This window comes from Schistocerca cancellata, chromosome 5 (genome assembly GCF_023864275.1).
Source record: "Schistocerca cancellata isolate TAMUIC-IGC-003103 chromosome 5, iqSchCanc2.1, whole genome shotgun sequence".
NCBI classification, from domain to species: Eukaryota; Metazoa; Arthropoda; class Insecta; order Orthoptera; family Acrididae; genus Schistocerca; species Schistocerca cancellata.
This window is the reverse complement of record NC_064630.1, coordinates 322,661,222-322,685,458: the sequence shown is the minus strand read 5'-3', so window position 1 is coordinate 322,685,458 and position 24,237 is coordinate 322,661,222. Positions and strand designations below refer to the sequence as shown.

The window sequence follows — 24,237 nt, the reverse complement described above, 5'->3', positions numbered from 1 at the left end:
TTAATGTATGTATGCCATCTGAATTATCAGATACTACAGCAGATACAATATAAGCTGTAGATCAAATTTTAATTTTTATTCATCATCGTAATATGGCGAAGGAAATTTGACTTTCAACCGTTTGAGCAACCTTCTCAGAGGGAATGTGATAGTTTTTAACTGTCCCTCTGTTCTGTTGATTAGGCTCTTGAGTATTATAGACTTCAAATTCATCCGGTAATTGATCCCCCTGCGGGTTCGGGGGTTAGAATAGGCCCGCGGTATTCCTGCCTGTCGTAAGAGGCGACTAAAAGGAGTCTCACATGTTTTGGCCTTACGTGATGGTCCCGGGTTTGACCTCCATCTTTCTAAATTATTCCGAAGAGCGAGCCAATTGGGGAAGGGCGCCTTACGTGGTGCACTGTATCCGTCGTGCATTGAGACCTTTAGCCGGCTTTTTCGTCGTTGCAATGGTGTCCCGCTCGTTTTCCATCTCTTGGGCAAGGATACGTCCCTGGGTGCGATTCCCACGCTGCACTCTGCAGTGTTTCTTTTAACTGCGACGACGACCTTGGACAGTTTTGCACCTAAGATCCAGCACGGTAGCCAGTCCGTTGTGGTGGGGCCGCCATGTACCCTCTTGGTTGTAGCCCCTTGACAACACAGGGATCGCTCTACTGATGCCTGCGCCGTTAACTCCCCACGTATGCCAAGGAGTAGATGCCCGTCTCCCTGGGGCATCAGGACTCCCGGCAATGGATATCCTGCCAGGTGGCTATTGCTGCGGCTGGGTGGCGCCCGTGGGGAGGGCCCTTGGTCGGAGTAGGTGGCATCAGGGCGGATGACCCGCAATGAAGCGTGGTACATCATCTCTCGCTGGCGGCCAGCCGCCAGCAGTCTCTAAGCGTTCTCGGGCTCAATTTAATGCTGAAAAGTACAATCCGAAAACGTTCCCCTCTCTGGCCACGCCGTGGGAGGAGCGTAAGTCTCAGGATGGAGGTAATAGTTATTCGCCCCGATTCTTAGTTTGTACGAGAGCTGATGGGGAGTCTTTTCTCTCCACAAAGCCTCAGTTCTTCGTCGAGCATTTAGAGGACAAGTTTGGGGAGGTGGAGGGCTTGTCAAAAATGCGCTCTGGATCGGTCCTGATCCAAACGGCATCCTCTGCCCAGTCACGACGGTTGCTTGCTTGTGACAAGTTGGGGGATGTTGCTGTTACGATCACGCCGCATAAGAGTTTAAATATGGTTCAGGGAGTTATTTACCATAAGGACCTTCTTTTGCAGTCTGCTGACGAGCTGCGCGCCAACTTAGAGCGCAGGGGTGTAAATTTCGTCCGGCGCGTTCATCGGGGTCCGAAGGAAAATCAGATAGCTACCGGTGCCTTCATCTTGGCCTTTGAGGGTGATACGTTACCGGAAAAGGTCAAGGTGATGGTCTACCGATGTGGCGTCAGGCCCTATATTCCTCCCCCGATGCGGTGCTTCAAGTGCTGGAAGTTCGGCCATATGTCTTCCCGCTGCACTTCCAGCCTCACATGTCGAGATTGCGGACGCCCGTCTCCTCCCAATACTCCATGTGCCCCGCCTCCCATCTGTGTCAACTGCGGGGAGCACCATTCACCTTGCTCGCCTGACTGCAAAGTCTTTCAGAAAGAGCGCAAAATTATGGAATATAAGACCCTGGACCGGCTGACCTATACTGAGGCCAAAAGGAAATATGACAGACTCCATCCTGTGAGAATGACATCTTCTTATGCAGCTGCTACGACAACTGTGCTAGCCCCATCAGTTTCGAGACTTCCAGCCAGCTTGATAAGCAGTAAGACTCCTCCTGCCCCCTTGCCTGTGGGGGGCTCTACCCAACCGGTTGCTCCTGCACCACCTACCTCAGGAGCAACCTCCTCCCACCCGTCGGGGACGTACGTCCCTGCTTCTCAGCCGGAGAAGCATCTAACTTCTTCGGCTACTCTCGCCCGTAAGAGTTCCCTTGGCACCCTCCCTTCCCAGGGTTCCACCAGCGGGAAGGATGACGGCCGCCAGTGGCATAAGTCCTCACCAGCGGCCGGGCATAGGGCTTCACGATCCTCCTCTGTCCCGGAGACTGAATCGGCGAAGCCTTCCCAGCCGGTGCAACCCAAGGTTCAGCGAGAGAAGTCCAAGAGAAAGACCTCTAAGGCCAAGGAACTTGCGGTGGCGCCAACCCCACCGCACCTTTCGCGCTCTGCGTCTGAGGATGCAGTCGAGATTCTAGCGTCCGCTGAGGACCTTGATCTCGCTGGTCCCTCAGACGCCATGGATGCCTCTCGTACGGGTACTGAATCGGTGGCAGTGAGTGAACAAGCGGCGTAAATTGCCTTCCCAGTCCTTTCACGCCTTTCTCAGCCATGGACAATATCATCCTCCAGTGGAACTGCGGCGGTTTTTTCCACCATCTAGCTGAGCTCCAACAACTTATCAGCCTTCACCCTTTCTTCTGCATTGCTCTTCAGGAAACTTGGTTTCCAGCAATGCGAACCCCCGCCCTCCGTGGCTATCGGGGTTATTATAAGAAACGGGCAGCATATGAAAGGGTGTTGGGTGGCGTCTGCCTCTATGTCCTTCACACTCTGCACAGCGAGTCTGTCCCTCTCCACACACCTTTAGAGGCTGTCGCTGTTCGAGTGTGGAAGCCACAGGCTGTTACCGTCTGCAGTCTTTACCTTCCACCGGATGGTGATGTCACGCAGCATGTCCTGGCTGTGCTGATAGCCCAATTGCCGCCACCTTTCTTGCTATTGGGCGACTTCAACGCCCATAACCCTCTGTGGGGTGGGTCAGTGGCAACAGGTCGAGGCGCCATCATTGAGCATTTATTGTCGCAGCTCGATCTCTCGATTTTAAATGATGGTGCCATTTCAGTGTGGCGCATGGCACATACTCCGCCATTGACCTTTCAATATGTAGCCCTAGCCTCTTACTGTCTGTCCAATGGAGTGTGCATGACGACCTGTGTGGTAGTGACCACTTTCCGATGTTTCTGTCACTACCACAGCGTCACTCTTCTGGGCGCCCTAGCAGATGGGCTATGAATAAGGCTGACTGGGACTTGTTCTCCTCCCCTGCCGCTCTTGAGTCTCTCTCTAATGATGACATTGATGCGGTGGTTCAATCGGTCACCACCGGCATCGTTACTGCCGCCGAATCTGCCATTCCCTGTTCTTCTGGGTCCCCTCGGCGGAAGGCTGTGCCTTGGTGGTCGCCTGAGATCGCTGAAGCGATTAAAGATCGCCGGCGGGCGCTCCAGCGTCACAAGCGACATCCCTCCTTACCACCTTATCGCCTTCAAACGGCTGCGTGCGCGGGCCCGCCTCCTTATCCGCCAAGGCAAGAAGGAGTGCTGGGAGCGGTATGTGTCCACCATTGGCCTCCATGTCACTCCTTCGCAGGTCTGGGCCAAGATTCGACGCGTCTACGGCTATCAGACCCCTGCCAGCGTCCCTGCGCTCTCACTGAATGGAGCAGTTTGTACTGACTCCGACGTCATTGCCAATCGCTTAGCAGAGCATTTTGCTATGAGTTCCGCTTCTGCGAATTACCCCCAGGCCTTCCGCTCCATTAAAGAGCGGATGGAACGTCGGAGCCTTTCGTTTCGCACCAACCACCCAGAATCTTACAATGCTCCATTCAGTGAGTGGGAATTTCGCAGTGCCCTAGCTGCTTGCCCTGATACCGCTCCTGGGCCAGATGGCATCCACTGTCAGATGCTGAAACACCTTTCAGTGGACTGCCAGCGGCGCCTTCTCGATCTTTACAACCGTCTTTGGGTCGAGGGGGTGTTTCCGTCGCAATGGCGGGAAGGCGTTGTCATCCCCGTTTTGAAACCTGGAAAGACCCCTTTGGAGGTGGACAGCTACCGCCCGATTAGCCTCACCAACGTTCTTTGTAAGCTTCTCGAACGGATGGTGAGCCGGCACTTAAATTGGGTACTGGAGTCTCGGGGCCTTCTGGCTCCGTCTCAGGGTGGGTTCCAGAAAAGCCGCTCCGCCGCCGCCAATCTGGTGAGCCTGGAGTCGGCCATCCGTACTGCCTTTGCCCGCCGTCAGCACGTGGTCGCTGTCTTTTTCGACATGCGGAAGGCGTACGATACGACATGGCGTCATCACATCCTTTCTACGCTTCATGGATGGGGTCTTTGGGGCCCTCTGCCGATCTTCATCCGCAATTTCCTGTCGTATCGTACCTTCCGTGTGCAAGTCGCAGCCTCCTATAGTTCCACCCACGTCCAGGAGAACAGTGTGCCACAGGGTTCTGTTTTAAGTGTCTGCCTGTTTTTAATAGCCATTAACGGGCTCGCTGCGGCCGTGGAAAATTCTGTCTCTGCTTCCCTGTATGCTGACGACTTCTGCCTTTATTACAGCTCTACTGGCATTGCAGCTGTTGAACGTCAGCTACTGGGCGCTATCCGTAAGGCGCAGTCTTGGGCTGTAGCGAATGGGTTTCAGTTTTGGCAGCCAAGACCCGCGTTATGCATTTCTGCCGGCGCCGAACAGTCCATCCTGAGCCGCGGCTTTATCTTGCCGACGAACTCCTTGCTGTGGTGGAGACCCACAGGTTTTTGGGGGTGGTTTTCGATGCCCGGTTGACTTGGCTGCCTCATATCCGGCAGCTTAAACAGACGTGTTGGCGGCATCTAAACGCTCTGAGATGCTTGAGCCACACCCGCTGGGGCGCCGACCGCTCTACCCTGTTGCGGCTCTACCAGGCGTTAATCCAGTCCCGTCTGGATTATGGGAGCCTGGCTTATGGCTCAGCATCCCCATCTGCGTTATGGGTGCTGGACCCAATTCTCCACAGCGGGATACGCCTTGCCACTGGTGCTTTCCGCACCAGCCCTGTGGACAGCGTACTAGTGGAGGCAGGTGTACCTCCACTGCGGTTCCGGCGCCAACGTTTGCTGGCCGCTTATGCTGCCCATGTTCTAAGCTTGCCCGGGCATCCAAATTATCGTGTCCTGTTCCCGCAGTCAGTCGTCCATCTGCCAGACCGTCGGCCCCGGTCGGGTTGTCCGATCGCCGTACGCTTCAAGGAGCTTCTCTGCGGGCTTGGGTTTTTCCCTGTTCCACCTCCTTTCCGGGCACCTCTGCGTACACCCCCGTGGTGTGTTCCTTGCCCTTGCCTTCGGCTCGACTTGGCACAGGGCTCGAAGGACTCGGTCCCTCCAGAGGCCTTCCGCCGCCGCTTTTATTCTATCCTGGCCACGTATCAGGGCTCTGGAATTGTTTACACCGACGGTTCGATGGTTGCTGGTCGTGTCGGGTATGCGCTAACTCTAGGGGACCATTCCGAACAACGGTCCTTGGCGGCTGGCTGCAGCGTTTACACTGCTGAGCTAGTCGCCATCTTTCGAGCCCTAGAGTATATCCGCTCCTGCTCAGGTGAGTCCTTCGTTATCTGTAGCGATTCCCTGAGCGGTTTACGAGCTCTCGACCAGTGTTTTCCTCGTTCTTGTCTGGTGATGGCTATCCATGAGTCCCTGCATACTCTTGCGCGTTGCGGCCGCTCTGTGGTCTTTGTGTGGACCCCCGGTCATTTCGGTATCCCGGGCAATGAACATGTTGACCGCCTGGATGTTGGCCTCCCAGAGGCTGATTTGCGGGCAGTCCTCCGCCGAAAAGTTTTTGCGCTTTGGGACGCTGAATGGCGCGATCGGATTACACCCAATAAACTCCGTGCCATTAAGGAGACGACGACTGTGTGGCGGTCCTCCATGTGAGACAACCGCAGGGACTCAGTCGTCCTTTGTCGGCTCCACATTGGCCACTCCCGGCTAACACACAGTTATTTACTGCGCCGGGAGGACCCTCCTGTATGTCGCTGCGGGGCGGCTTTGACGGTGGCCCACATTCTGTTGGCCTGCCCCCTTTTAGCTGTGGTCAGGCAGACATTTGCGCTGCCTGATACGCTCCCTGCCGTTTTATCTGATGACCCTGTTATGGCTGCCTTAGTTTTACGTTTTATTAGGGCAGGGAGTTTTTATTCTTTCATCTGAGTGTTTCTGTTTTATTTTATTTTTTGTGTTGATTCTGGCCTTTGGCCTATGATTTTAAACTGATCTTTTAATGTGTTTCTAAGTGGTTGGCTTTTCCTTTTTTATTTCTATGGTCGGCCAACCACTGTCACACTCTGTGTGGTTTTAGTTGTCCTTGTCTCCGTTTCTCTTGTTCTGTATTGTATGTGCTCTATTCTGTTCCTCGTTTTTATTCTCTGTGGGTGTTCTTTGTATTTGGAAAAAGGGACCGATGACCGTAGCAGTCTGGTCCCTTTCATCCCCCAAACCAACCAACCAACCATCCGGTAATTGAATTTTTTAAGTGAAAACACAGGTGCTGATTTTTTAAAGTGAAGACATGGGTGCCTATCCCTCAGCTGTTTTGCATACTAAAGCAACAAAAAACAACAAACTGACAGATGCCTCCATTTGTTGTTAATTGCAGGACGGTGACCATATTCATTGTTGTGAGGCTTGCTGCACTGCTTTACCTCTCTTAGTATCCCCTCCTGGGAAAATAGATATTAATGACGTGCTTGTGCAGAGAGAGAGAGAGAGAGAGAGAGAGAGAGAGAGAGAGAGAGTGTGCGTGCGTGTGTGTGTGTGTGTGTGTGTGTGTGTGTAGAGGTACTATCCAACCTAAAAACATGTGGCTTGTAATAGCTATAATTGTTAACCTCCAAAGGATGTAAATACTGATGTAATGTTGTTAGTACACTTTCCTCAGTGAGCAATAGCAATATCTACATGTGTACCTATTACTGTGGTGATTGACTCATAATTAAGGTTTACCATGTTCATCCCTTGAAGACTGATTCACAGCATCTCATATTCACAGCCCGACCAGAGAGACTGATGGATGAAGGCAACTTTTACTCAGTGAAACCATCCCACCGCAGAGACTTCTGCATGTTAATACTGAAACTGATCCAGGTACGTAACTTTTATATGAGAAGTGAAATGTCTGTGAAGCTTGCCACTGACATAGTCAGAAATGCAAAAAAAACGTCTTGTGTTTCCTACTGCTTCAATTTGCTGAGAGACTGCAGTATTTCGGAAGGGATACACTCTCTTGCCATATACTGGGACAGTGATGGTGTCTCTCAGTGAGTCCTATTCCCATACACTTTTATAATCACCCTGATGTGAAGAAAAATTGTGAGCCAGAGGGAAGAAGTACTTTCAAGGAATGAAGAAAAAGCTGAAACAAAAAACAAAATACACACACACACACACACACACACACACACACACACACACACAGAGAGAGAGAGAGAGAGAGAGAGAGAGAGAGAGAGAGAGAGAGAGAGAGAAGGAAGTGTTGATCACTAAATTCAGAACAGGCATTGTTCTTTGACCCACAACTGTCCTCTTTCCATAAAACAACAGTATGCAATGGTTTAAGGATTGGTCAAACAGGCAGCCCACGTGGGCAGTGAATGCAGCCCTCTGTGAGTTCTGCCTTGCATGCTGTGGCAACATCCTGGTCAACCAGGAGGAGACTGCCCACATTATACCACTCTTGCTCATGGTGGGCAGCTGGCAGGCTATAATTTTTCTGCTGTGAATAAGGCAGACAAGTGTGGACAAGCCTGAGATATGTCAGAAGATACTGAAAGATTGGTTGGTGCACACAAATGTTTTTTTCTTCCCCCCTTCACATAATAGAATCCATTCCAAATACAAAAAGGTGGCAGTGGGGAAGGAAAAAGGCACAAACCAAAACCAAATAGAATTAACACCCTACTGCTTAATTTATAAATAAATGAACACTTGTGTAATGTATTGTACTGTATGTTAACTGGGGGCCTAGAAATGATGGAGAGGCTCCGTCCCCGCCGCAGCCGCAGTGGTCCACAACCCCACGATGACTACCACAGTCCACTTCACCCCTCCGTTGCCCCACACTGAACCCAGGGTTATTGTGCGGTTCGGCCCAACCAGCAAGGGGTCCATGTCAGTGTGACAGGAGGAATTACGTGTGCATTACATGTAAGTTGGGAGTTCACAAGAGCGGACCACATTTATGAAGGTCACAGTGAAAATTCAGAATTCTTCTGTAAGAGCTGGAGCTTTCGTCTGTATATGTCACTGTTCATCTCATCGGCTAAGAGAGAGGGTGGAGCAACTCCTACATCTCCCCTCCCACTCCCCCTGTGGGTCTGGGAATTAGAATAGGCCCGAGGTATTCCTGCCTGTTGTAAGAGGTGACTAAAAGGAGTCTCTCATGTTTTGGCCTGTATGTGGTGGCCCCCTGTTGAATCTGACCTCCATCTTTTTAAATTTTCCCAAAGAGCCAGCCAACTGGGTAAGTGTGCCTTATGTGGTGCACTGTGTCCATCGTGCTAAAGAGCCCACTTTCTCGTCATCGCACTGCAGTCCCGCTCATCCTCCATGTCTTGGCGAGGACACCTTCCTGGTTGTGCTTTCCACAATGCACTATGCAGTGTCGCTTTCTGCACCGAAAATGACCATGGACTTCTTAGCATGTCATATCCAGCATGGTAGCCAGTCCATTGTGGTGGTGCCCCCAGGTACCCTGTTGGTTGTAGTCCCCAGACAACACAGGGATCGCTCTGCTGATGCCTGTGCTGTTAACTCCCCATGTATGCACTGGAGTAGATGACCATATCCCTGAGACATCGGGACTCCCGGCAATGGCTATCCTACCAGGTGGCACTTGCAGAGGCTGGATGGCGCCTGTGTGGAGGCCCCTGGTTGGAGTGGGTGGAATCAGGGTGGATGACACACCATGAAGTGTAGTCCATCATCTCCTGCAGGTGGTCTTCCACCAGCACTCTCTAAGCGGGAAAAGTCTAACTTCAGTGCTAAGAAATATGACCCCAAATCATTCCCCTCCCTGGCCACACCATGGGAGGAATGCCAGGCTAAGGACGGCAGTGAAGCTTATTCGCCGCGGTGCCTCTTATGTACAAGAGTTGATGGGGAATCTTTCATGTCCATGAAGCCTCATATTTTTGTGGAGAATTAGGAGGACAAGTTTGGGGAGATGGAGGACTTGTCCAAAATGCGCTCTGGGCCAGTCTTGATAAAATCAGCATCCTCTGCCCAGTCACGGGCATTACTTCCTTGTAACAAGTTGTGGGATGTTTCTGTTACCATCACGCCCCATAAGAGCTTAAATATGGCCCAGAGTATTATATTCCACAAGGACCTTCTTTGGCAATCTTATGACAAGCTGTGTGCCAATTTAGAGTAGAGAGGTGTTCATTTCGTGCAGCGCGTCCATTGGGGTCAGAGGGATAATCAGGTTGCCACTGGTGACTTCATCTTGGCCTTTGAGGATGACACATTGCTCAAGAAGGTCAAGGTGATGGTCTACCACTGTGACGTCAAGCCATATATCCCTCCCCTGATACGGTGCTTTAAGTACGGGAAGTTCGCCTATATGTCTTCCCGCTTTACTTACAGCATCACATGTCGAGATTGTGGACATCAATCACATCCCAATACTCTATGTGCCTCGCCTCCCATCTGTGTCAACTGCGGAGAACATCATTTACCTTGCTCGCCAGACTGAGGGTTTTTCAGAAAAAGAGGAAAATCGTGGAATACAAGACCTAGGACCGACTGACCTACACTGAGGCTAAGAAAAAATGTGAGCACCTACATCTTGTGGCTATGATCACCTATTAAGCTGCCGCTATTGGAACAATTGTCACCCCATCAGTTCCTTGCATTCCTGTCACCTCTCAGAACCAGAAGACTACACCTGCTCCCTTGACAGAGGGGGCCACATTCCTCCCTGTGCTCCCACACCACCTACTTCGGGAGCAACACCCCCCCCCCCCCCCCCCCCACCCTCAAACCATTGGGGATATCAGTTCCCACTTCTGAGCTGGAGAAGTGTAAGTATTCTTCAGCTCCTCTCACTAGAAAGGGGTTCCTTGGGTCATTCCCTTCCAAGGTTTCTGCTAGTGGGAAAGATGATGCCCGCCAGTGGCTGAAGAGACCAATAACAGCTGGTCATAGGGCTTCACACTCATCCTCAGACCTGGAGACTGAATCAGTGAAGTCCTACCAGCCAGGGAAACCCAAGGAGCAATGAGAGAAATACAAAAACAAGATCCACAAGACCAAGGAAATTGTGGTGACACCCACACCGCTGCTGCCTACAAGCTCTGCGTCCGAGAATAAGGTAGAGATTCTGGCATCCGCTGAGGACCTAGATCCCACCAGACCCTCGGACACAATGGATACAGCCTGCTCAGGCAATAAGTCGGTGGCAGCAGGCTACCCTGAGGTGTGAACTGCCTCATTGAATGTTCCATGACTTCCCAGTCTCATGATGACGTCACCCTCCAGTGGAATTGCGGCAGTTTTTTCCACCATCTGGCTGAGCTACAGCAACTGTTAAGCTTTACACCTGCTTTCTGCATTGCCCTCCAGGAAACATGGTTCCCGGCAATGTGGACCCCTGCCCTCTGTGGCTATAAGGGATACTACAGGATCCATAGCGACTATAATTGAGTGTCAGGTGGAGTTTGCATTTATGTCCTAAACTCTGCCTGTAGTGAAACTGTGCCCCTTCAAATCCCTCTTGAAGCTGTGGCTGTCAGAATAGGGACGAACCCCCCCCCCCCCTCCCCCCATGAACCATGGACCTTGCCGTTGGTGGGTAGGCTTGCGTGCCTCAGCGATACAGATAGCCGTACCGTAGGTACAACCACGATGGAGGGGTATCTGTTGAGAGGCCAGACAAACGTGTGGTTCCTGAAGAGGGGCAGCAGCCTTTTCAGTAGTTGCAAGTGCAACAGTCTGGATGATTGACTGATCTGGCCTTGTAACAATAACCAAAACGGTCTTGCTGTGCTGGTACTGCGAATGGCTGAAAGCAAGGGGAAACTACGGCCGTAATTTTTCCCGAGGGCATGCAGCTTTACTGTATGATTAAATGATGATGGCGTCCTCTTGGGTAAAATATTCCGGAGGTAAAATAGTCCCCCATTCGGATCTCCGGGCGGGGACTACTCAAGAGGATGTCGTTATCAGGAGAAAGAAAACTGGCGTTCTATGGATCGGAGCGTGGAATGTCAGATCCCTTAATCGGGCAGGTAGGTTAGAAAATTTAAAAAGGGAAATGGATAGGTTAAGGTTAGATATAGTGGGAATTAGTGAAGTTCGGTGGCAGGAGGAACAAGACTTCTAGTCAGGTGACTACAGGGTTATAAACACAAAGTCAAATAGGGGTAATGCAAGAGTAGCTTTAATAATGAATCGGAAAATATGAATGCGGGTAAGCTACTACAAACAGCATAGTGAACGCATTATTGTGGCCAAGATAGATACGAAGCGCACGCCTACTACAGTAGTACAAGTTTATATGCCAACTAGCTCTGCAGATGACGAAGAAATTGAAGAAATGTATGATGAAATAAAAGAAATTATTCAGATAGTGAAGGGAGATGAAAATTTAATAGTCATGGGTGACTGAAATTCGAGTGTAGGAAAAGGAAGAGAAGGAAACGTAGTAGGTGAATATGGATTGGGGCTAAGAAATGAAAGAGGAAGCCGCCTGTTAGAATTTTGCACAGAACATAACTTAATCATAGCCAACACTTGGTTTAAGAATCATGGTAGAAGGTTGTATACATGGAAGAACCCTGGAGATACTAAAAGGTATCAGGTAGATTATATAATGGTAAGACAGAGATTTAGGAACCAGGTTTTAAATTGTAAGACATTTCCAGGGGCAGATGTGGACTCTGACCACAATCTATTGGTTATGACCTGTAGATTAAAACAGAAGAAACTGCAAAAAGGTGGGAATTTAAGGAGATGGGACTTAGATAAATTGAAAGAACCAGAGGTTGTACAGTGTTTCAGGGAGAGCATAAGGGAACAATTGACAGGAATGGGGGAAAGAAATACAGTAGAAGAAGAATGGGTAGCTTTGAGGAATGAAGTAGTGAAGGCAGCAGAGGATCAAGTAGGTAAAAAGACGAGGACTAGTAGAAATCCTTGGGTAACAGAAAAAATATTGAATTTAATTGATGAAAGGAGAAAATATAAAAATGCAGTAAATGAAGCAGGCAAAAAGGAATACAAACGTCTCAAAAATGAGATAGACAGGAAGTGCAAAATGGCTAAGCAGGGATGGCTAGAGGACAAATGTAAGGATCTAGAGGCTTATCTCACTAGGGGTAAGATAGATACTGCCTACAGGAAAATTAAAGAGACCGTTGGAGATAAGAGAACCACTTGTATGAACATCAAGAGCTCAGATGGAAACCCAGTTCTAAGCAAAGAAGGGAAAGCAGAAAGGTGGAAGGAGTATATAGAGGGTCTATACAAGGGTGATGTACTTGAGGACAATATTATGGAAATGGAAGAGGGTGTAGATGAAGATGAAATGGGAGATACTATACTGCGTGAAGAGTTCGACAGAGCACTGAAAGACCTGAGTCGAAACAAGGCCCCCGGAGTAGACAACATTCCATTGGAACTACTGACGGCCTTGGGAGAGCCAGTCCTGACAAAACTCTACCATCTGGTGAGCAAGATGTATGAAACAGGCGAAATACCCTCAGACTTCAAGAAGAATATAATAACTTCAATCCCAAAGAAAGCAGGTGGTGACAGATGTGAAAATTACCGAACAATCAGTTTAATAAGCCACAGCTGCAAAATACTAACACGAATTCTTTACAGACGAATGGAAAAACTAGTAGAAGCCGACCTCGGGGAAGATCAGTTTGGATTCCGTAGAAATACTGGAACACGTGAGGCAATACTGACCTTACGACTTATCTTAGGAGAAAGATTAAGGAAAGGCAAACCTACGTTTCTAGCATTTGTAGACTTTTGACAGTGTTGACTGGAATACTCTCTTTCAAATTCTAAAGGTGGCAGGGGTAAAATACAGGGAGCGAAAGACTATTTACAATTTGTAAATAGAAACCAGATGGCAGTTATAAGAGTCGAGGGACATGAAAGGGAAGCAGTGGTTGGGAAGGGAGTGAGACAGGGTTGTAGCCTCTCCCCAGTGTTATTCAATCTGTATATTGAGCAAGCAATAAAGGAAACAAAAGAAAAATTCGGAGTAGGTATTAAAATCCATGGAGAAGAAATAAAAACTTTGAGGTTCGCCGATGACATTGTAATTCTGTCAGAGACAGCAAAGGACTTGGAAGAGCAGTTGAACGGAATGGATAGTGTCTTGAAAGGAGGATATAAGATGAACACCAACAAAAGCAAAACGAGGATAATGGAATGTAGTCGAATTAAGTCAGGTGATGCAGAGGGAATTAGATTAGGAAATGAGACAAAGTAGTAAAGGAGTTTTGCTATTTGGGGAGCAAAATAACTGATGATGGTCGAAGTAGAGAGGATATAAAATGTAGACTGGCAATGGCAAGGAAAGCGTTTCTGAAGAAGAGAAATTTGTTAATATCGAGTACAGATTTAAGTGTCAGGAAGTCATTTCTGAAATTATTTGTATGGAGTGTAGCCATGTATGGAAGTGAAATATGGACGGTAGATAATTTGGACAAAAAGAGAAGCTTTCGAAATGTGGTGCTACAGAAGAATGCTGAAGATTAGATGGGTAGAACGCATAACTAATGAGGAAGTATTGAATAGGATTGGGGAGAAGAGAAGTTTGTGGCAAAACTTGACCAGAAGAAGGGATCGGTTGGTAGGACATGTTCTGATGCATCGAGGGATCACCAATTTAGTATTGGTGGGCAGCGTAGAGGGTAAAAATCGTAGAGGGAGACAAAGAGATGAATACACCAAGCAGATTCAGAAGGATGTAGGTTGCAGTAGGTACTGGGAGATGAAGAAGCTTGCACAGGATAGAGTAGCATGGAGAGCTGCATCAAACCAGTCTCAGGACTGAAGACCACAACAACAACAGGAAATAAGTCTGCAATGTGTATCTTCCTCCAGATGGTGCAGTACCCCTGAATGTATTAGCTGCACTGATTGATCAACTCCGTATACCTTTCCTAGTTTTGGGAGATTTTAACACACACAACCCCATGTGGGGTGGCACCATGCTTACTGGCAGAGGCAGAGATGTCAAAACTTTTACTGTCTCAGTTCGACCTCTACCTCTCAAATACTTGTGCTGCCACGCTTTTTATTGTGGCTCATTCTAGTTACCTGGCCATTGATTTATCAATCTGCAGCCCAGGACTTCTCCCATCTATCCACTGGAGAGCACATGACGACCTGTGTGGTAGTGACCATTGCCCCATCTTCCTATCACTGCCCCGGCATCAGGCCCCCAAACGGCTGCCCCCGGTGCGCTTTAAACAAGGCAAACTGGGAAACTTTCACCTCTGCTGTCATCGTTGAGTCTCCCGCACTTGGGAACATCGATGTGATGGTTGAGCAGGTGACTACAACAATGGTTTCTGTGGCAGAAAACACAATCCCTCCCTCTTTAGGGTGCCCCCGGGGAGGGTAGTCCCTTGGTAGTCTCCGGAATTCGCTGGAGCAATTGAGGAGCGTCGGCAAGCTCTACAGTGGCATAAGTGGCACCCTTCCGTAGAGCACCTCAAAGCCTTTAAATGGCTTCGTGCCTGTGTTTGCCAACTTATCAAACGATCGAAGCAGGAGTGTTAGGCGAAATATGTCTCGACCATTGGGTGCCATACGTCACGTTCCCACGTCTGGGCAAAGGTGAAACATGTTTTCGGGTACCAGACCCCAACAGGTGTCCCTGGCATTAACATCAGTGGCATGTTATTTACCGATGCAAATGCGATAGCTGATTACTTCGATGAGCACAACGCTTGAGCCTCAGTGTCGGAGAACTCCCCCCCCCCCCCCCCTCTCCGCCAACCCCCCCCCACCCCCCACCCTCCCCAGCCTTTCGCACTCTCAAATGGTGGCTGGAAGAGAAAGCCCCCTCATTCACTACACACCACAGTGAATCTTATAAGGCTCCATTTACAGTGTGGAAGCTCCTCAGTGCCTTTGCTGATTGCCCTGATGCTGCTCCTGGGCCACATCGGATCCACAGTCAAATGTTTAAACATTTCTCATCTGGCTACAAGTGATATCTCCTCGTCATCTTCAACCGGATCTGGTGCAATGGCGTCTTTCCATCGCAATGGTGGGGGAGCACCATCATTCCGGTGCTCAAACCTGGTAAAAACCCGCTTGATGTGGATAGCTATTGGCCCGTCAGCCTCATCCACGTTCTTTGTAAGTTGCTGGAACGTATGGTGTGTCGGCAATTGGGATGGTTCCTGGAGTAATGTGGCTTTCCGGCTCCCAATCAGGGCTGCTTCCGACAGGGTCGCTCTACCACAGATAGTCTTGTCTCCCTTGAGTCTGCCATCTGAACAGCTTTTTTCAGACGCCAACATCTGGTTGCTGTCTTTTTTTATTTACGAAAAGCGTATGACACGACCTGGCGACATCATATCCTTGCCACATAATACGAGTGGGGTCTTCGAGGCCCGCTCCTGAATTGTATCCAAAATTTCCTGTCGCTTCATTCTTCCCGTGTCCAAGTTGATGCCTCCCGTAGTCCCCCCCCCCCCCCCCCCCCTCCCATTATCCAGGTGAATGGGATCCTGCACTGCTCTGTATTGAGTCCCTCTCTATTTTTAGTTGCCATTAATGGTCTGGCAGCAGCTGTTGTGCTGTCCGACCACCTTCTCTCTATGCAGATGACTTCTGCATTTCGTACTGCTCCATCAGTACTGGTGTTGTTGAGCGATGCCTACAGGCAGCCTTCCACAAGGTGCAGTCGTGGGCTCTAGCCTATTGTTTCCAGTTTTTGTCCACAAAGTCGTGTGTTATGGACTTCTGTCAGTGTCGTACCATTCATCCAGAACCAGAACCTTACCTTAATGACGATCCACTCGATGTAGTGGAGACATATCGATTCTTAGGACTGGTATGCAACATCCGACTGACTTGGCTTCCTCATCTCCATCAGCTTAAGTGTAAGTGCTGGCAACACCTTGATGCTCTCCGCTGCCTGAGCAACATCAACTGGGGTGCAGGTGGCTCTACACTGCTGCAGCTCTACAGAGCCCTTGTTCAATTCTGCCTTGACTATGGGAGTCTGGTTTATGGTTCGGCGGCTCCCTCAGCATTGCGTTTACTCAACCCAGTGCACCACTGTGGCATTCGCCTAGTGGCAGAAGCTTTTAGGACGAGTCTGGTGACCAGCGTCCTTGTGGAGGCCGGGGTTCCTCCATTGCAGGTTAGGCGTGCACAACTGCTGGCCAGTTACGTTGCCGACGTTCGGAGTTCTCCTGCACATCCGATTTGCCATCTCCTGTTCCCACCCATGGCGGTTAATCTCCCGCATTGACAGCCCATGTCATCAGGGCTTCCAATTGCAGTTCATGTCCGATTCCTTCTCTCTGAACTGGAGTCCTTGCCTTTACCACCTATGCTTGCGGTCCATTCACATACACCTTCATGGTGTACACCCAGGCCGCGTCTTCGGCTGGACCTTTCACATGGCTCTAAGGACTCAGTTAACCTTGCGGCTCTCCACTGCCTCTTCATCTCAATTCTTGACATGTAAGAATAAAAAGGCCACGAACTGGTTTACACCGATGGCTCGATGGCTGATGCTCACGTCGGTTTCACATATGTCCGTGGAGGACATATTGAACAGCATTACTTTCCCGATGGCTGCAACGTTTTTACTGCCGAGCTGGTGGCTATATCTCGTGCTTTTGAGCACATCCGTTCATGCCCTGGGGTGTCATTTCTTCTGTGTGTCATTTCTTCTGTGTGTCATTTCTTCTGTGTACTTACTCCTTGAGCAGCCTACAAGCTATTGACCAGTGCTACCCTCGTCATCCTTTGGTAGCGACCATACAGGAGTCCATCTATGCCCTGGAACGGTCCAGTCGTTCAGTGGTGTCTGGACAGCAGGTCACGACAGCATCCCAGGCAACGAACTTGCCGACAGGCTGGCTAAACAGGCTACGCAGAAACCTCTTATGGGGATCGGCTTCTCTGCAACTGACCTGCGTTCAGTACTATGCTGCAAGGTTTTGCAGCTTTGGAAGACAACGTGGAATAACCACAGCACGCACAACAAACTGCGTGCCAGTAAGGAGACTACAAATGTGTGGCAGTCCTCCATGCGGGCCTCTCGCAGGTACTCTGTGGTTCTCTGCCATTCCACAGTGGCCATACTTGGGTGACACACGGCTACTTCCTGCGCCATGATGATCCACCTCAGTGTCGGTGCGTCGCCTGGCTGACAGCGGCCCACATCTTGGTGAGCTGCCTTGCGATGGACTCTTCAGTTACCGGACTCGTTTCCATTTATTTTAGTTGACAACGCCTCATCAGCTAATTTAGTTTTACTCTTTATAACTGATGGTGGGTTTTATCATTCTATATAAGTTTTAGCGCATGTCCTTTGTCCCTTTGTGTTCTCCACTCTAATGCTTTTAGGATGGATATTTTAATGTGTCGCAGAGTGACTGGCTTTTCCTTTTTATTCTCGTGGGCAGCCAGCCACAGTCATCTGCTCTCTTGTTTTTACCCCTTCTACCTGTTTCTTGCTTTTCTCTGTGGTTTTCTTTTCCTGTTTTGTCCCTGGTAGTGTTGGTTGCCCTTGTCATTCTTCTGATTCTTCCCATCTCTTGAAGATACACTTTGTGGTAGTTTATACACAGAATGACATCTTGCTGTGGGCCACTGATAATGCAGAAAAATGCCACATTTACGAACAGTTTGAAAGGGCATGCCTAGACAAGTTCTGGTCCATTGCAGTAAAAGAGAGAGTGAGGCACGAAATGTTTAACTTGGTGCCAGTTAGCAGGAGACAGGAGGGGGTTGGGGGAGGGGGGGGGGGGGCTCAGTAGATATTTTGTGAGGTATCTAAATAAAACCCATTACTGGACAAACCCGAGATACATGTACATTTCCTAAAATTTTTGAAAAGCCAATTACCGGTTAACATACATGACAAATTAATGACCACTCCTGGGCACAATAAAGAGAAGTTCCTCTCAGTTCTTGATTCCATTTATCTTATCTGCGAAAAGAGACCTGTGCAACCTCAAAGTGACAGTGAGCAACACAGTGGAAATGGCAATAACAACCAATGTGGTTGGCAGCCATATCCCCCTCACAGCAATACCAACAGGAACTAATTTGGTAACAGAAACGGACAAAAATTCAAGTAAGGATATCAAAATAACCAAGTACAGAATTTCAGTTGGTCAGGATTCAATGGCCAGAGAGGTTATAGTTGGCAAGCGTACAATCAACGCCCCCTATAGAGGAAAGCCTGAGCGCATGCTCAGTGATGTCACGCACAGAGTCTGGTGCTGGTGCTTGCAGTTAGTTTCGCCGCAGCAGTAGACTAAAGGGATCCGGATGACAAAAATTCGTAAAGAAATCTGATATACCTCTCTCATGAATTAAAAGATTTCCTTTCTTAAATGACCCAGTTCCTTTGTCTGTAACTTACTTCTGCATACCTTCTGGCCCCAACATAAAAAGTGGCTGTAATAACTTTCACTACCTGAGGCATCAAAACTCCCAAATGAGTGGACCCATTTCATTGTAGTTTGTTTTATTTTATTTTATTCTGGTATTGTTACATTCCATCCTGGATTTTCCATTGTTTGATTTTATTTTATTTTAAAGTTGCTTTAATGGGGATTGTCACGACTTGTTTGATGACAGTCTGGTTAGCCGTTCAAAGATCGTCAGCTATCCAAAGTGAAAGTGTTTGCCGCCAGTGTGCTCTTTTCCAATACCATTCCTAACACTGTAAGTGCTTTAGTATAAATTGTAAATTTGGAAAAGGCCTAACTAAATGTCTGCAACAGTATATATTTATCTTTTATGGCTGACCACCATTCACCATTCTTCCATTTTGTAGTTGCTGTGGAAGACGACTTTTAATGACAAAAATTTTGATTGAAAGCCACCCGCGAAAGTGTCTCGTATGCTCTCATGGACTTTCTATTAGGTTTTCAATTTTTTTTTTTTTAAGTTAAATATTGCATCATTCTGATGCAGGTCTAATAATGTGGATGGCATTTTGCAAAGTAGCACACTGGCGGCTAACATTTTACGGACATTGTTCACTGTTAATGCCATTGCTTATTCCTTATGTAGCAAAATCTTATTTCAAAACCTGGTCAGATGATATACCTGTGAATTAAAAAAAGAAATGTGAAAATTGGGCAAATAGTGGCCGAATTATAACAGCACCCCCTATAGAGGGGCATTGGTAATAAGCAGTTGTATGAGTTGTTTCAAAAACCAACACTGCCATGAAAGAAATGTTCTACATACGTTTTAGTCCGCCATTCAGCAACCTTGTATTCATGCTTTTTTTAAATTTAAAGAAATTTCCCCTGTTAATAGTTTTGAAATGAAATGCAGTTCTAATGAGTGAGATGATCTCTCTTCTCAGTTTGTGCACCTTTCCCTAAGAAACTTCCTTTCTATTAAGGAAATCTCACTGGCTCAAGATGAGTATGTAATGGTATTGCCAGAAAGTTTTGGTAAGCCAATACAAATTTCAATGAATTCTCTTTTCTCCTTAAGTTAACTAAATTTCAATGTATGTATTCAAATTATATGAGGTCTCAAAATACAAATTACCAGGTTAGAATTTCCCTGCTCTCTAAACTGAATACCTTTGAAGAAAGAATGTTTCTGTACTTACAAATATATACTTTTGAAAGAAACTGTTTGCATGAATTACATGTAAATAAATTTCAACTACGAAGTAAGCTTTCAGTTCATCTGTTGAGAAGTTTTATGAAGAGATGTGACCTGTGATGAAATAATTGTGGAAAAATGAACACTTACCTACATTTGGATCACTTTTGAGCTACACTGACCAGTGGCTTAGATACTTCATCCTTCCATAAGTTGGGGGAAAGGGGTGGGGGTGGTGGTTCTGCTCTGTTTAGTTGCAATACATTAACAGATCATCATTCCAAAATATATGTACTGGTAAACTGTTAGAAACAGTTTAATTGTTTAGAAGTGGAACACAAGTTGCATCTACTGACCGTGCTGATGTGAATGAATGCAAATGAAAGTAGAAAAATTCTGTGTATGAATGAATTTATTTATTTCTTGTATTCATCTTCCATATACTCTTGTTGTCAATAATCACTAACACATGGAATGAGAAAAATATTGGATTATATTGGTTCACAATAAAAAATAATAGACGTACAGCATGAATACTATGTAGGTACAAAATAATTAAGACTTATGGACACAAAGTCAAAACATTAACAAAAAGCACATTCTTGAGACAGAAGTTTCATAATTTCAGGAGTAATAATGATAAATTTTGCACAACATTAATTAATAAATTGTTATTTGATCATCTCCAGGGTAGTAATGGAAGGTCTTTAAGTAACTGGGACACTAAAAGAATGCAAATAAAACACTGCACCATAAAGTTATGTGTAGGAGGAATGCATTTGAAAGCACTGTAGTAGAAAAATGGGAATGCATATAGACATTATATTAGGTCACTCTGTAAATTGCAAGTAATTACCATCTCTAAGTGTATGTTATGTGGCAAAAATGTGTCTAGTGGTGTTGGAATATGATCAGTATTGCATAAGTTGGATCTGGACACATTAATTAGATTAGGTGAGTGAAAAGCAATTGTGATCGGCTTAAGCTTTGTGAATATTTTTTTATAAACAAAGATAGTCAAAAAGCCAACAGGAGGGCATATCTGACAGTCCACCTCCAATGTTTTCCTTCTCAGCCAAGATGAGCCAGCAAGAAGGCACTTTATGGCTCAGAGCAAGCATCTATTTAAAGAGCTCAGTCATTAGTCGGCATGAGGATTAGTAGCACTCAATAGTGCCTGTAGTGTAATAGAAGTGAGAGCTGTCCCACAATTACATTACTATTAGATGAGGAGACGTGCCAATCATCATACACAAAGAAGGCCATGAAATTACTGCAAAGGCCTCCCCTACCAGCTTCTCCATTTGTAATGGTAGTAAAATATTCACAAACATGATCTACAGAAGAAAATGTTTTTAGAAGAATGGGAACTATAATTAATCACCAAAACAAATTAACCTTCTTTGCAAAAGAAGTGGAGTCTGCTATAGCACAGTTTGTGTAAGTTGTTTTTAAAATAATAAAAGAAGATGATCAAAATGGCATTGTCTTGGCTTCATCAAAGGCATGTGGCATGTTGGACCACATAACTTTATTACACAAATTAGAAATACTATGAATAAGACCTGTAGCAAATAAGTGGTTTAAGTCATACTTGGAAAACCAAGTGAAATTATTTTTAGGTTTCACATACTATAAAAAGATTACTATTGGTCCTCTCTGCCTGCCATACCCCCTCTCCTCCCCCCTGTATGTATCATTCACCAGTCAAACTTCAACTGAGAAAGAAGTAGTGTAAGATTCTTTATATTAAAGATTAATATCTTCAATATATTAAAATATTTATAAAAACTCTCAGCCATAAGTTGCAATTAGGTCAGTTTTATTGCTTGACTAATTTCAGATTAACCTAAGTAGTTCAGCTTAAGAGGCATTTGTTGATGTGGCAATATTACTGATGACAGGTGTTGTATTAATGATTTAAAAAGAATGGAAGATAAAGATTACAAAATTATGTCATAAGAGTTTGCAGCTTTCGCTGATTGTTTTTTGAATTTTTTTCCATTAACCTTTTTACAGTAGTTATTTAAAAATATGTTGACACCAACCCAAACAACACTTTTCATTATTGCCTGGGGTGAATGTCCATTGCAGCATAGCCCATCAAATAATAAAAAGTCATTTTTGTTAAGAGTAGCAAGTGCTACTGCACAGGCAATAGCACGTTTATTCATACAGGCAAGAAAATCTCTTTCATGGTCTTTGAGAAGTCTGCTATCGACAGTATAAGTGTAGACAATCATATTTAAAATAGTGTCTGATGGGTATTTTAGTCCCCCATGGTCAAGTCTTTTTATCAGACTAAAATGTTCATTTACTGGCAACTCCTTTTCAATCACAATTTCATTGAGGCAGCTCTCGCACTTCAGATTCTTAATCACTGCATGAGCAGAGTAGCCTGCAATGAAAGTTAAAGACGTTGCAATATCTTTCACTGAAAGAACATCGTCCGCATTTACACTGACGTCTATGTTTAATGTGTCTGTTTCTTCAACTTCAGAAAACATAAATTTTTTTATAGCCCTTACTGTGATATTGCCATAGGAAGGAGAACATAAAACTAAAGGCATTACACTTTGAATTCGAAGCTTCTTTTCTGCTTCATAGACTTGTCACTGGAACATTGTATTGGGAACCTGCAAGCTGTCTATACTTTCCAAAATGCTGCTCAAGCACATCTGTTTGAAGCTAGGCTGTCAGTAAATAGCTCATACCTAGCTCTTCAGTACAATATTGAGCAATTTCTACAATGGCATATGTTGTATGCTGAACAGCAAAAAATGTTTCTTTTGTGAGAAACCCACTTGACAGACCCTTTGCTTACCACATGTCAAGCCAGTCTAGAAAATCTAGCAAAAATTTAATAGAAACACTATCAGTTGTCAATGGATACATATAAGGATTCTGCTTGTGTTTCCCTTTAAACACTGATTTTACATTGATGACATCAAACCATTTTGTTATTATTCGAATGTATTCCGCTGTTGATGGTGCATGTCTCAAATCAAATTTATCACTAGCTACCTCAATGCCCTCTGACACATGTCGATTGAATATCTGCAACACTAGTTTCATGCTCTGTTTTTCTAACGATGTAGGGCAAAGCGATTTGAGAGGCAATGTGTGACAATATTTTACTAAAGAACTGGAATCTATGTCATAAATCTGTTTCAGCACTTTAAAAGAAGCTACAGAAAACTTATTTTCTTCCACTTCTTTTCTAACTGGAAACTGAGGATAAAACATATCTTTACCACAATTTTTTTGGTTCAACCACACATTTCTAACGCATTTAACAATGTGTATTGCATCAAGTAAAAAGAAAAGTGGTTGATTAGGATCAGATGGATGTTTAAAAACTATATTAACAGTTTCATCCACAGAAAACATGGACATGGTTTTGCTATTGATTTTGTTGTTGTCAGTCACCACACAAAAAACCCTATAATCTATTAATTCAAGGCCATTTATTATAGCCAGTAGCACATCATATAATACATTAGATGAAGTGGTTTTCACTGGTAAAATGTGAACATCATCCCTGTATACAGTCTTGACAGTCTGCCACATAAATACAAACGCTGAATTTGCAGCATGTTTCGAGTTATATGACATGCCCAAAACGCTACCTTCTTTATATTCCAAATAAGAATTTAGATGAATTTCATCTACACTCAAAACAACATCGACATCATCATCGCTGTTCAAGTATTGAAATTTGTGTCTTGCATAGGACAGGAAGTTACTTCCCCCAAGCCTTTCATGAAATGGATTCACATTAAATTTGCTGCAGATCCTATGCAGAGTGCTTGGATGTGTCATTTTCATTAATGAACTGCTACATAAAAATTTATAAACATGAGAAGAAATTGAAAATAGCAAACAACACAGTATCATAAATGTAGAACTAAACCTATGGTTAAAGTTCTTGACATTTATGAGACTAACTTGTTCATATATAAAGTCTAACAACTCCTTTTCACTCTCCTGTACACTGTCTTTCAGCACTCCTAGACTGTCTTTCACTATTTCTACAATACTATCTATAGAAGCTTCTGAGTGCCCACAATCTGTCTTTGAAAACTCATGCAGTACACTGACAATTTCATGGATATTGGTTACAATTACAGGGAAAGATCTTTTTCCTAATGTCTTAATTTGTACATTTTTCTTAAACAATGAAACATTTAAATTACTATCTATTATGACAGAATGTGTACTATCTATTATGACAGAATGTGTAACGAATGGTGCTGGTTTTCTTGTTATCTTCAAAAAACACACAAAATCTTTGTTTTTTTCAATCACACTCCACTCATTGGGCAGTTCCACTTCCTTCGTATGTAACATCAACTCTTCTAAAGAACTGAATCTGAATGTTTTTGCATAGTCCTTCTGTGACCCTAAACGATATTGTAATGCTGCAGCTAACTGCTCATTTTCAATCCTCTGCTTTTTCTCCTCTGGCCCTTCACGTCTGCTTTCTTCCTTTGAAAGGTAGGAAGGACAGTTTTTGGGAGTAGTGATGGAACTGCATCTGGTCTTATATGTGGTTTTCGAAGGGGGCTCTTAATAACTGACCAGTCCTTT

At 45.8% G+C, this 24,237-nt stretch overlaps 1 protein-coding gene across 2 annotated transcripts in view; it reads left to right on the top strand.

Moving 5' to 3' along the window:
- Positions 1-24,237, top strand: part of LOC126187377 (anaphase-promoting complex subunit 5) — a 148,020-nt gene that overhangs the window by 31,345 nt on the left and 92,438 nt on the right. Inside the window, exon 2 of one of the 2 annotated variants that reach the window (XM_049928425.1) lies at positions 6,848-6,942. The exons of the other annotated variant lie outside the window; for it this stretch is intronic. Coding sequence (XP_049784382.1) covers positions 6,848-6,942 — 95 coding nt within the window. The remainder of the gene's footprint in view (positions 1-6,847; positions 6,943-24,237) is intronic. 2 annotated transcript variants of the gene reach the window in all.